Source organism: Quercus suber, unplaced genomic scaffold (assembly GCF_002906115.3).
Source record: "Quercus suber isolate HL8 unplaced genomic scaffold, Cork oak 2.0 scaffold_838, whole genome shotgun sequence".
Taxonomy (NCBI): Eukaryota; Viridiplantae; Streptophyta; class Magnoliopsida; order Fagales; family Fagaceae; genus Quercus; species Quercus suber.
The window spans coordinates 208,586-220,954 of NW_027070268.1; the positions used below are offsets into that span (position 1 = coordinate 208,586).

The 12,369-nt window shown below is 34.7% G+C and overlaps 1 protein-coding gene across 2 annotated transcripts; it reads left to right on the plus strand.

Moving 5' to 3' along the window:
* Positions 1-2,350: 2,350 nt before the first annotated feature.
* On the plus strand, positions 2,351-5,255 carry LOC112027027 (probable serine/threonine-protein kinase PBL26). Of its 2 annotated transcripts, none has more exons than XM_065767713.1 (5): positions 2,351-3,087; positions 3,445-3,633; positions 3,757-3,946; positions 4,259-4,650; positions 4,763-5,255. In XM_065767713.1, exons 1-5 carry the CDS (start codon positions 2,995-2,997, stop codon positions 5,135-5,137), a joined length of 1,239 nt encoding a protein of 412 aa, XP_065623785.1. In that variant the 5' UTR covers positions 2,351-2,994; the 3' UTR covers positions 5,138-5,255. The 2 variants fall into 2 exon arrangements, with proteins under 2 accessions (XP_065623785.1, XP_023915458.2); XM_024059690.2 differs by having other exon boundaries at positions 2,366-3,087; positions 3,434-3,633.
* The last annotated feature ends 7,114 nt before the right edge of the window (positions 5,256-12,369 follow it).

Consider the following 12,369-nt stretch of genomic DNA (forward strand, 5'->3'; position numbering starts at 1 on the left):
CTGGTAAAGGTAGTTTACCATACCTTGCCATGACACCACCTCCGTTACTGCTATTTAAGAACAAAAATTGATACATTCTAATAGGTGATCTTAGTGTTCATCTAGCAATCATGGTAGCTCTATTTGGAGTCTCTTAGTGATCAATTTGTAAAGTATCAAACAAAAGACGATAAGATTCTATGTAATTGTGCAAACTAAATGGCTCTTTGTAACAAAATCTGAGGATATTTGATGAATTACTTGCAACCAGTATCTTGAGAGTTATTTTCTTAATCTCCAAAGAAATTTTTTTTTTTTTTTCAAATACTTTTCAATTAGTAAGTAAAAGCAAGATTAAGTGTTTGATGTCAGTATTAAAGGGTATTAGATTTCAATATCTTCTATTCCCTGAAATGAATGTGGAATTCTTCGCACAATTATTGTTTTTCAAGATTCTAAGGTCCCCACCATCTTTAATTTTCTTGAACAACACTTTCTTGGAAAAACTAGATGGAGAAAAATGTTATTGAGTGTATTCAACATGTAGTGTGGAATTCCATCAAAAAGAAAAAGTTTGGTGTAGAAAATAGGTACTATAAGAAAAAATTTGTGGAATTCCATCAAAAAGAAAAAGGTTGGTGTGGAAAATTAGGTAATATAAGAAAAAAATTTCTAGATTCAAAAGTTCTGCCTAGAGTAAAGAAAACTCCAAAGACTTCAGGGGAAAAATAAAAATAAAAAAACAAAAAAAAACAAAGTCTCTATACTCTCTTTTAAGACTTTAGAGGTTCAAAGTCTTTGGATTATAAATTTGTAATTTTCAAAAAAAAAAAATGAATATAAATTGACTTATCATTATTTGAACAATTACAAGTTTAGAATTATCATTTTGTATTTTGATTTTGATCACAATGGTGGCAGCATAGCAACCCCATTATGGTTAGGACTTTGGAGGCATTTGATCTAATTTGGGTTTTTACATAAGAAACTCAAAGTTTTAGTTATTTTATTTGAATTTTATGATTCTTTTAACTAAATATTATTAAAATTTGAGTTTATATGGGTATTTGTCAATATATATATATATATATATATTTGAACGATTGAGAAGATGGAGAGAATTCGGTAACCTAAGTGCTAAGTTCCACAAAAATTTGGCATTGACAGTGCCGAATTAGGGGAAAGAGAAGAGAGAGACTCTAACAACAATTTACTCCATTTCATATTACTATAACACCGACTGTCTTTTTTACATTATGCAAACAGAAGGACTCTCTTTATATATATATATATATATATATAGAGAGAGAGAGAGAGAGAGAGAGAGAGAGAGAGAGATGTTTTTTCATCTCCCAAGCACATATATAATATACAAAATTTTGAAAAAAAAAAAATTTGTGATAGAGGACTGACAGCCACTAATGGCCGACGGTGCTAGTTAGCTATCGGAGATCGAGGACGTTAGTCGGGGTGGTGGTTAGGAGTCGAATAGTGAAGAGTAGGGGGTGGAGGTTAGGTTGATGAATTTTGGATGAAGCGAAAAATGGTTTACGGAAAATGAAAACGTAGTCCAATTTTCACCATAATTGCCTTTATTTTACAGTCAACATGAAAACAATTTCTGGTTGACCAATATTTTTAGTTGCTCCAAACATCCGTAAATACATAAAATATTTTCCGGAAATCAATTTCAATTGAACCAAACACAACTTAAATTTATACGTTTTTTTTATAAGAATTACTTAAATAAACACACACACATAAATAGCAATAATTCTGAAATGATATACTAGTATTAATAGATACCAAAATGTTTCCTTCTCCTGTTTAAATAAAAACAAACTTGGTTCAAATATTGACTCCCTTAATATGTGTGTCATTAAAGTTTTTTCAAGAGCCATCTAGCTGTGCTGGAGAGTTAGGAAATTCAGTGTTGGTTCAAGACATTTATTATCAGTAATAGCATTAGCTACCCAAATGGGCCAAAGTCTTGTCAGTTATTGCTGAATCAAGTTTTTGTGCAAGACAATTTCCTGATCTTTTTGGAATTGCTATTTGCGCTCGATATGAGAAGGCTATTTTTTTTTTTTTAAAGATAATTTCTTGTTTGTGCTTTTAGTTATAGTCCTGCATTTGGCATAAAAACGGTGAAAGTTTGGTGCACATTTAAATATGGAATGCAAAACCAGTCCTCCACTGAATACATAAACATTGACGTTGTTGTTGTTGTTGTTGTTGTTGCCCACCAAACCAAAGTGCTAGAAACATGGTGGCCACCATGACTTAATCTCTCTCTTGTTTGATAATATTGTTAGATCTCTAACATCTATATTTATCTCGTATAAACTTCAAAAAGAAAAAAAAAAAAAAATATATATATATATATATATTTACCAGTTTTAACGGAATAATATATGATCTCCACAAACTTTAGACAATTTGGTTTCCACGTTTTGCTCTCTCTCTTAGGAACCTTCGAAACCACCTTCTTTCCCTCCATGTTTTGCGGGAACAACAAAAAAATAGCAACCCATTTTTGTTGCTTGCATACCTACACCTTTCCCTTTGCCGGGTTCGGGGTGTTCGGTGAATTTGTTGAGTCTTTTAAGTTTCATGGCGATTTTGGCATTAGGATTTTGTAGGGCTTTCATTATTGATTTCATATTTTTATGAAATATTGTTTTGTGGGGTTTATAACCCACTTCACTTTTTTATTATATGTTATTTTGTAAATATATACACTACAAACTTGTTCTTTCTTGCTTTTTTCCTTTTTTTTTTTTTATTATCTTGATCAATGAGTTTTTTATATTAAAATTCTAATTTATACACAGAAATTTATTTTTTCATCGTTAAGTAATTGAACGAAAATTTTGGAATTCTTTTTTTATTCATTTGTATATGATTTTTCAGTGAATTTTCAAAGTGGTAAATTTAGAAATAAAGGGATCATAATTCATAACAGAGGAATTTAATTTGTACAAGAAATGAGTTGTTTTTCGTGTTTTTCATCCCATGGGAACAAAGCTAAGGGGACAAATAGTGGCAGGAGGAGAGAGTTGGCTGCCGCTCCCAAAGAACTACCCATTTCATCACAGCCTCGGCCAGGTATGCCAACCCATTTAGAAACCTATGTAATTTTGATTAGATCGAAAATGACTTCTAAAACAAGTAATCTCATATGTGGTATAACGGATGCATAATATAATTATTGCTTAAGCTATAGGTTTTCTAATTACCAAACATAATCTTCTATTTATACAGATGGGTTCCAATAAATGCTGGATAGAATTTTTCATACTCTCTTTTTTTTTTTCTTTTTTTTCTTTTTTTTTTTAAGCAAGAAGTAAGATCGAACCAAAATTGGACCTTGCCATATTCATAAGAAGAATTATATATGTGTGTGTATATTGATTTTTATTGTTGAGGGGCACATGATGCTTATCTTGTACAGAAAATCCTAAGCCAAAGGTCATACCGGTTGAAACTACAAACAAGGATGCCATTAAAGAGACCGCCAACAAGAACATTGCTGCACAAACTTTCACTTTCCGTGAATTGGCCATGGCAACAAAGAATTTCCGACAAGAATGTCTTATAGGTGAGGGTGGATTTGGAAGAGTTTACAAGGGGAGAATTGAGAAAACCAGCCAGGTAAAACACCAAATTGTTGTTGGACATCTACTCTAGCCTTGATAGTTGATACCTTCCATAGTTCATATGAAACTTTTGAAAGGATTTGATTTGAGTAGTAATATCGTGTTAGTTTTTATCCAGGTTGTGGCTATCAAGCAACTTGACAGGAATGGATTGCAAGGAAACAGAGAGTTTCTAGTTGAAGTGTTGATGTTGAGCCTTTTACACCACGAAAATCTAGTAAATTTGATTGGTTATTGTGCCGATGGAGAGCAAAGACTTTTAGTGTACGAGTACATGCAACTGGGTTCTTTGGAAGACCATCTACTTGGTACTACTTTATTTATTTATTGCCCTCCTTTTGAATGGATGATAAATTATTAGATAGCAAACCAAATAGAAAAGAAATAATGTGGTTGTAGTATTTGATCACACAAGTAAGAAAACGAATAAGCTCATCAAACTAATATTTAAAATATATATATATATATATTTTAATAAATATTAAAAACAAGATTAGATGTTCTAATCATATCTAAACCAGCAAGTCATTATAACCATATGTACCCTGTATCTGCGATGACATTCTCAGAAAATTAAACCACTAATTGATTTTCTCATGAACTAAAAATTTGATTTTCAGATGTGCCACAAGAGCAAAAGCCATTAGATTGGTTCACCAGAATGAAAATAGCTTTAGAAGCTGCCAAAGGTCTAGAATATTTGCATGATAAGGCCAATCCCCCGGTCATATATCGTGATTTGAAATCCTCGAACATCTTGCTAGACAAGGATTTCAATGCCAAACTTTCCGATTTCGGATTAGCCAAGCTTGGACCTGTTGGGGACAAGACACATGTATCATCGAGGGTAATGGGAACATATGGATATTGTGCTCCTGAGTATCAAAGAACAGGTCAACTCACAGTAAAGTCAGATGTGTACAGTTTTGGAGTTGTTTTGTTGGAGTTAATCACTGGAAGGAGAGCCATTGACACCACAAGATATACTGAGGAGCAAAATCTAGTTACTTGGGTAAGTCTTTGTTAGATTTTGTTATCTTGTCAATTGAGGGTTAACCATATACTTTTTATTGAGGCTAAAAGATCATGCTGATTTTTTTTTTCCTCTCTAATCTAATTAATAGGCACAACCAATATTTAAGGATCCTCAGAGGTTCCCAGAATTAGCTGATCCACTTCTTCATGGAGATTTTCCCCTCAGAGCATTACATCAAGCAGTAGCAGTTGCAGCAATGTGTCTCCAAGAGGAACCATCAGTTCGCCCCCTGATCAGTGATGTTGTGACTGCTCTCAGTTTCCTTGGGACCAGTCCTGGTGCAAATACCACATCTTTTGATGATCCTTCTCCCCCATCTGATCATAATATGATGTCTGAAAATCAGAATCTTCGTGATGAAGAATCCATAAGGGAACGGCAACGAGCTGTGGCAGAAGCCATAGAATGGGGTTCAAATTCAAGGCATACTGCATCACGCTGTGGCAGTGCATCTTCTTTGTAAAACTTGAGGCACATGGTGTTGTTAATTTCCAAATATATATATATATATATATCTCTATTCTAAGACGATTCTCTATGTGGTTTCTCATGGCTTTCTTTGAATGCTTTCTTACTTTTTATTCAAACTGCAACAATGACATTGGACTGTGACTAAGCACTGAGTTCTATAGAAAACGGCAAAATTTTCTAATGAGAAGATTACAAGTAAGATTATTAAAATTATGGGCCTTCTACAATCTTATCTCTCTCTATTTCATCCATATACATTTATGTGAAGAATTGCTGCTATTATATACTTTTACCTAGTTTCAGAATCACCGGTTCCTTGCTATTATAGATTTATCATGGTTTTGGTCATATTGTTTCTTTGCAGTTTGCATGAACCTTTTGTCTATGAATGTGTAGCAACCCCGGATTGGTTGTATTTGTTTGTTGAAGGACAATTTTGTTTTAGACTATTAAACTTCATTTAATCATTTCCGAGCAATATACTGAGCCAAGTGATCATAAAAGTTGTTTACAACTGTGTATATTGAACATTGTCTATTATCTTCCTAGGTTCTTATTACAAATTCAAATTAAGCAAGCATGTATGTTTTAGTGGAATCCCCAAGCTTGATAATATCAACACCCACGCTATTATCATATAATGAATGGAACACTATGAAGAATTCAGATAATCATATTGTTTACCCTCCTTTTAGCTAAACTTACACCACCTGAACATCAAGGACCATTTTCAAAATCTCTCAGCTATCAAGCAGCAGCAAGACATTTCATATTCCATACGGCAACTTCAAAAGTGATGAGCGCCAAATAAGTTTTCTAACAATGATGATGATAGCATATATTAGCTGATTGCTACGTATGAAGCCTGAAACAGATCAATCGAGCCTTCACAAGTTTCTCTCTAGAAGACAAAGGGAAAATGAATAATAAAAAAAGTGTGGCATACAGTTTTTAAAACAGAATTCCAAAGGGAATATGGAATTCTTTTTTCTTTTTTTTTACGGTCATGTCATTTGCACATGACTATTAATTTTAACAGTCAACTAACTTATGCTCCCTGCATGTGCATGTGGACAAACACACACATATATATCAATATATGATTAGACTATAGAGTTCAATGTGCAAGATTTGGTGCAATATAGGTGGTGATTACAAGCTTTCCTAGTTTGGGATGTAAAGTACAAATTGTTGGGGAGATAAACACATTGGGGAGCTTACTTGAATAATTAATATAACATATAGAGACATATTTTAACTCAAAAGGCGTAAGCCCAATGGATATGTGTTCAATTATGTTATATTAACCAAGAAAGCACGAGTGCTACTCCAAAGCTGCCGCACCAGCACCAGACTCGTCCTGACATGGTGTTCAACGCGCCAATTCTCCTCTTTTTTTTACTTTTTTTTTCGATTCACGCCAATTCGGGCCAAAACTGGCCGATTTGCTCCGATTCCGGCCGAAATGGCCACCGAAACAGGCCGAAATGGTTGTTGGCCACCATTCTTCTGCTTCATGTGGTCTTGAGAGAGAGAGAGAGAGAGAGAGAGAGAGAGAGAGAGAGAGAGAGAGAAATTGTTAGAACTTAGAAGGGGTGAGGAAGAGAAATAAAGGTATATAACAAAAGAATATAAATTAAGTAGGTGAGAAAGTCATTATTTCAAGTGGGAAGGCTTGGGAATTGGACAAGGAGTAAAGGAACCCTCTTGAAAGGTGGTTTTTTGTTTACAATTACCAAAAATATTGATTTTATTAAAAACAAATCATAAATAATTTTTTTTTAATAATAAACTCTACCCCTTTATTTGAATTTTTTTATATAAAAAATATTAAATTCACTATATAAAAATATTTTTAATAATTTTTTAATCGCCGCACCCCGTAGCACCCACATCCTATTTTTTCAAAAATTGCCAAGTCCCGCACTCGCACCCAAATCTGAAAAAGCACTTATGCTTCATAGATATTAACCGCTCATTCTTTTCGTCATTGTTCAATGTGGAACTTTACTCACACATGTACACTCAACAATCTCCTCTTCATGTGTGAGTCTCTTCCTCTATGGGATTCAAGACCAATCTGTGGGTCATGAACAAGTCCTACTTGCTTTTCCTTGCCTAATAGGCTTTTTCCTTCGCTAATGCATCATCCATGGGCCTCCACATGTCAATCTCGCACGTCTTTTGTCCTCCATGAGAACCTCACACCTTATCATTTTTGTGAGCTTTATGAGCCTGCTTGATTCAATATAATGTTCCCAGAACCGTCCCTACTCCATTTACGAAAGGCTCCAAGTACGTCCACTCGTTCCCACCACTTGTTCCAACTCCAATTGTGAAAGGAATCTTGATAACCTAGCCACCTTTGCACCGCACCACTATTGATAACTTTGTCACCTTTGCCCCACAACACCATGAGCTCTAATACCACTTGATGGGGAGATAAACACATTGGAAAACTTCTTTTAATAATTAATATAACATATAGAAACACAGTTTAACCCAAAAAGCCTAAGCTCAATGGATATGTGCTCAATTATTTTTAAGTAACCACTCATTCTTCTCATTATTATTCAATATAGAACTTTACTCCCACATGTACACCTAACACAAATTTCCTATAGTTTAGGGTGAATTTGTGCAATTATTATCATTATTTTTAATACCACTATCTCATAGACTTTAAGTTTGATGTACCAATCTAATCTAAGCCCAATATTGTAATGTGCTTTGTAAGTTCAATAATGAAATTAGTTTTTTTTCTTAATATATTCTTAACCCCAAAAAAAAAAAAAAAATCAACATCACATTGCAGATACCAGTTAGATGTCCAGTTAGATTCTAATAGGCAAAATCACAACAAACAAATGAAAATATGAGAGAAGTCATAAATCACTCAACTCACACTCACTTGTTGAATACAATAAAATCTATCCTAACACAAATTCTTGAAAAACTTTGCAAGAAGAGAGTTCATGGCAAGAAAGACCTTAACAGCCTGTATTTCTGAAACACTTTAAACAAAACTCATCACGACATCTTAGTGTAAATAAAAGATTGCATACAATTAATAAGAAGCATACAATTAATAAGGAGCATGTGCATAAAGAGAGAAAAGAAACAACAGATGAAGAGATAGGTGAAACTGTAATAACAACCTCAATATATATATATATATATATCAATAAGAGTACAAGGTTTGCTATCACAATGTAAGAACAATGTATCCCAAAAAAAAAAAAAAAAAAGAATTTTTGTTTACAATTACCAAAAATATTGATTTTATTAAAAACAAATCATAAATAATTGTTTTTTAATAATAAACTCTACCCCTTTATTTGAATTTTTTTATATAAAAAATATTAAATTCACTATATAAAAATATTTTTAATAATTTTTTAATCGCCGCACCCCGCAGCACCCACATCCTATTTTTTCAAAAATTGCCAAGTCCCGCACTCGCACCCAAATCTGAAAACGCATTTATGCTTCATAGATATTAACTGCTCATTCTTTTCGTCATTGTTCAATGTGGAACTTTACTCACACATGTACACTCAACAATCTCCTCTTCATGTGTGAGTCTCTTCCTCTATGGGATTCAAGACCAATCTATGGGTCATGAACAAGTCCTACTTGCTTTTCCTTGCCTAATAGGCTTTTTCCTTCACTAATGCATCATCCATGGGCCTCCACATGTCAATCTCGCACGTCTTTTGTCCTTCATGAGAACCTCACACCTTATCATTTGTGTGAGCTTTATGAGCCTGCTTGATTCAATATAATGTTCCCAAAACCGTCCCTACTCCATTTACGAAAGGCTCCAAGTACGTCCACTCGTTCCCACCACTCGTTCCAACTCCAACTGTGAAAGGAATCTTGATAACCTAGCCACCTTTGCACCGCATCACTATTGATAACTTTGTCACCTTTGCCCCACAACACCATGAGCTCTAATACCACTTGATGGGGAGATAAACACATTGGAAAACTTCTTTTAATAATTAATATAACATATAGAAACACAGTTTAACCCAAAAAGCTTAAGCTCAATGGATATGTGCTCAATTATTTTTAAGTAACCACTCATTCTTCTCATTATTATTCAATATAGAACTTTACTCCCACATGTACACCTAACACAAATTTCCTATAGTTTAGGGTAAATTTGTGCAATTATTATCATTATTTTTAATACCACTATCTCATAGACTTTAAGTTTGATGTACCAATCTAATCTAAGCCCAATATTGTAATGTGCTTTGTAAGTTCAATATGAAATTAGTTTTTTTTTTCTTAATATATTCTTAACCCCAATAAAAAAAAAAAAATTCAACATCACATTGCAGATACCAGTTAGATGTCCAGTTAGATTCTGATAGGCAAAGAATGTATTGACCCCTTGTGATAAATTAACCAACTAATTAGCCAAGTGAATTAATTAAGTTAATTAACATGTAATATGCGTAGTAGCACAAACAAATCACCAACTAAGTTAAATGCAACGGAAAATAAAGTTGACACAGTGATTTGTTTACGAATGAAGAAAACCTCCAAGGCTTCTTCACTTATTTCTTAGACAGATTTGCATGGTTTTAACTCTTGACTTGAACAACATGTTTCTTGAAGACTTAAATCATCCTAGATCTATCCAATTACAAGTAAAGTGCATTTTGTCAAAGGATAAGCCAATTCTAAATGACATATGTTCTTAACATGATTCACATATGTCCTAACAATTTTCTCATTTGGCAATCCGTGACAAAATCACAACAAACAAATGAAAATATGAGAGAAGTCATAAATCACTCAACTCACACTCACTTGTTGAATACAATAAAATTTATCCTAACACAAATTCTTGAAAAACTTTGCAAGAAAAGAGTTCATGGCAAGAAAGACTTTGACAACCTGTATTTCTGAAACACTTTAAACAAAACTCATCACGACATCTTAGTGTAAATAAAAGATTGCATACAATTAATAAGAAGCATACAATTAATAAGGAGCATGTGCATAAAGAGAGAAAAGAAACAACAGATGAAGAGATTGGTGAAACTGTAATAACAACCTCAATATATATATATATATATATATATATCAATAAGAGTACAAGGTTTGCTATCACAATGTAAGAACAATGTATCCAAAAAGAAAAAAAAGATATAAAAAAAATTCCTCACTACATCCCTTAAACAAAAACACTCCCCCTAACAAAATATCTCTTATACTAACTCTCCCCTAAGAACATGACTACTCTCATACCCACAACTACTCCCCCTTTTTGTCACGAATAACAAAGGTAGGCCACTGAGAAGCAGTCTTCTCATCGTCACTGGAAGAGCTAGAAGCCTCATCCTCATCACCATCACCATCAGAGTCACCATCGTCGTCCTCATCCTCAGATGCCTCTAAAGAAGGAGAGGGAGACTCGATGTACCCGCAGAAGAAGGAGTGGATGTGGATGGAGCGAAAGAAGCTAGAGGAGTCACCGTCTCGGTCTGTGGCCACTTCAGTCGAAGCTTGGCCTCACTCCGTCTAACAGTCGTCGCACTAATGGCAACATCATGGAGAAGTGAAAAGACTTGGGATAGGAGACAAACGCGTGGTGAAGAATCCGCATGATAGCAAAAGGGAAAATAAGCTTATCAGGGTCATTGTATCCTTATAGACATCTATAAGGAAGAGTATGAAGTGAGAGGGAAAGTCTATGGTAATCCTCTCAATGAGGGATAACAAAAAGTGAGCACGAGGCTTAGTAATCGAATCATAGTGAAACAAGGGATACAAAACAAATGTCATCACCATATTCAGGAACTTCGAACCTTTTGCAAAGCCCAAGCAAGGAGTGTTTTGATGGTCACCCCAAGATGAAGGTGTCTCACAGAATAGAGACGAGAGTTCGTCTTTGGACACAATCCGCGGATGAGGACAGCCGGGGTAGTCAGCAAACTTACCCTCGGAATTTGCAGTACCTCAGATATAAGATCCAGAGTGACTACAATGCACGTACCTCGAATGCGAGTGATGAAATGAGGTACAGAGTAATCAAATTTATGCATTTAGAGTAGAACTCCTGTCATAGAGGGACAAGTGCCAGGATGTCACAAAGGGACTCCTAACCCTTACTGTAGATGATAGTGGGAAGGTCAGTATCAGAAAAATCGGAAAGGATGACTTGGCGTTCCGAATGAATGCCGCGCTGAGAAAAGTTCTCCGAAAATCCTTTCAGGCTTTATCATCATGGAACCTGACATGAGAGTGGGTAGGATCAACAGAGGAAGAGATGATGCCCCGGAACAAAGAGGGTTTTGGATAGAAGTAGACTTACTCTTTTTTAGGTTCCATGAGCAAACTAACCGAGAGAGAGAGAGAGAGAGAGATGCAAAAAAGTACCAAACACAATTAATACAATAAAGGAAAGGAATGGTACGTATGCATAAAAATGCGTGAACATGTGACATGCAACATAAATACATCATGGGCTCAGCCCAATCCAATCCTACTAGCACACATGATTTCAACATAGTAAACACACATCTATAATGCATGAAACATTGTGAAAATGCAAATGTAATGCAATGCATGAACATATAGGATCATTTAAGCAAAGCCAAACCCAAAAATTTGTAAAAACCTCATCAATTTTGAAAAACCCAAAATTTTCAAAAAACCCAAACCTAGATCTATATGAATGAAATGCATGAAAGGAGTGAAACAAGATCATACCATAGATGGGAAGATCAATCTAGGCTGAAGATCCACTAGGTAAGAGGTTTAGAGAGAGAAGAGGAGGTGTTTTGAAACTATGAAGGTAAGAGCTGGAGAAAGGATCAAGTGAGATTTATCACGCTGAGAATATAAAGCTCACGATGGTCGATGGTCGATTTTTGTCAAGTAAATCTCAACAAATGAACTAGCTAGGTTATCGAGAGTTGTACAGCAAAGTGACCTCGATGGATCGAACTGCTATCGAGCATCTAGAGCGACAGTCAGAAACACTGATGTCTCAATAATTATCTTCTGGGGAATGCTTTCAAAAACTTTGATGAATTGAGATTGTAATATCTTTTGAGAAAAAATTGTGAGAGATAGATAGCCTAGCTTCAAGGTATCGAGAAGTCATCGAACAAAAAAAAAATATTACGAAACACGTCTATCAAGCTCAACCAATCAAGCGCAACGAAGGCCAGGAAAGTTTCTCTCAACAGCAATGACCTCGAT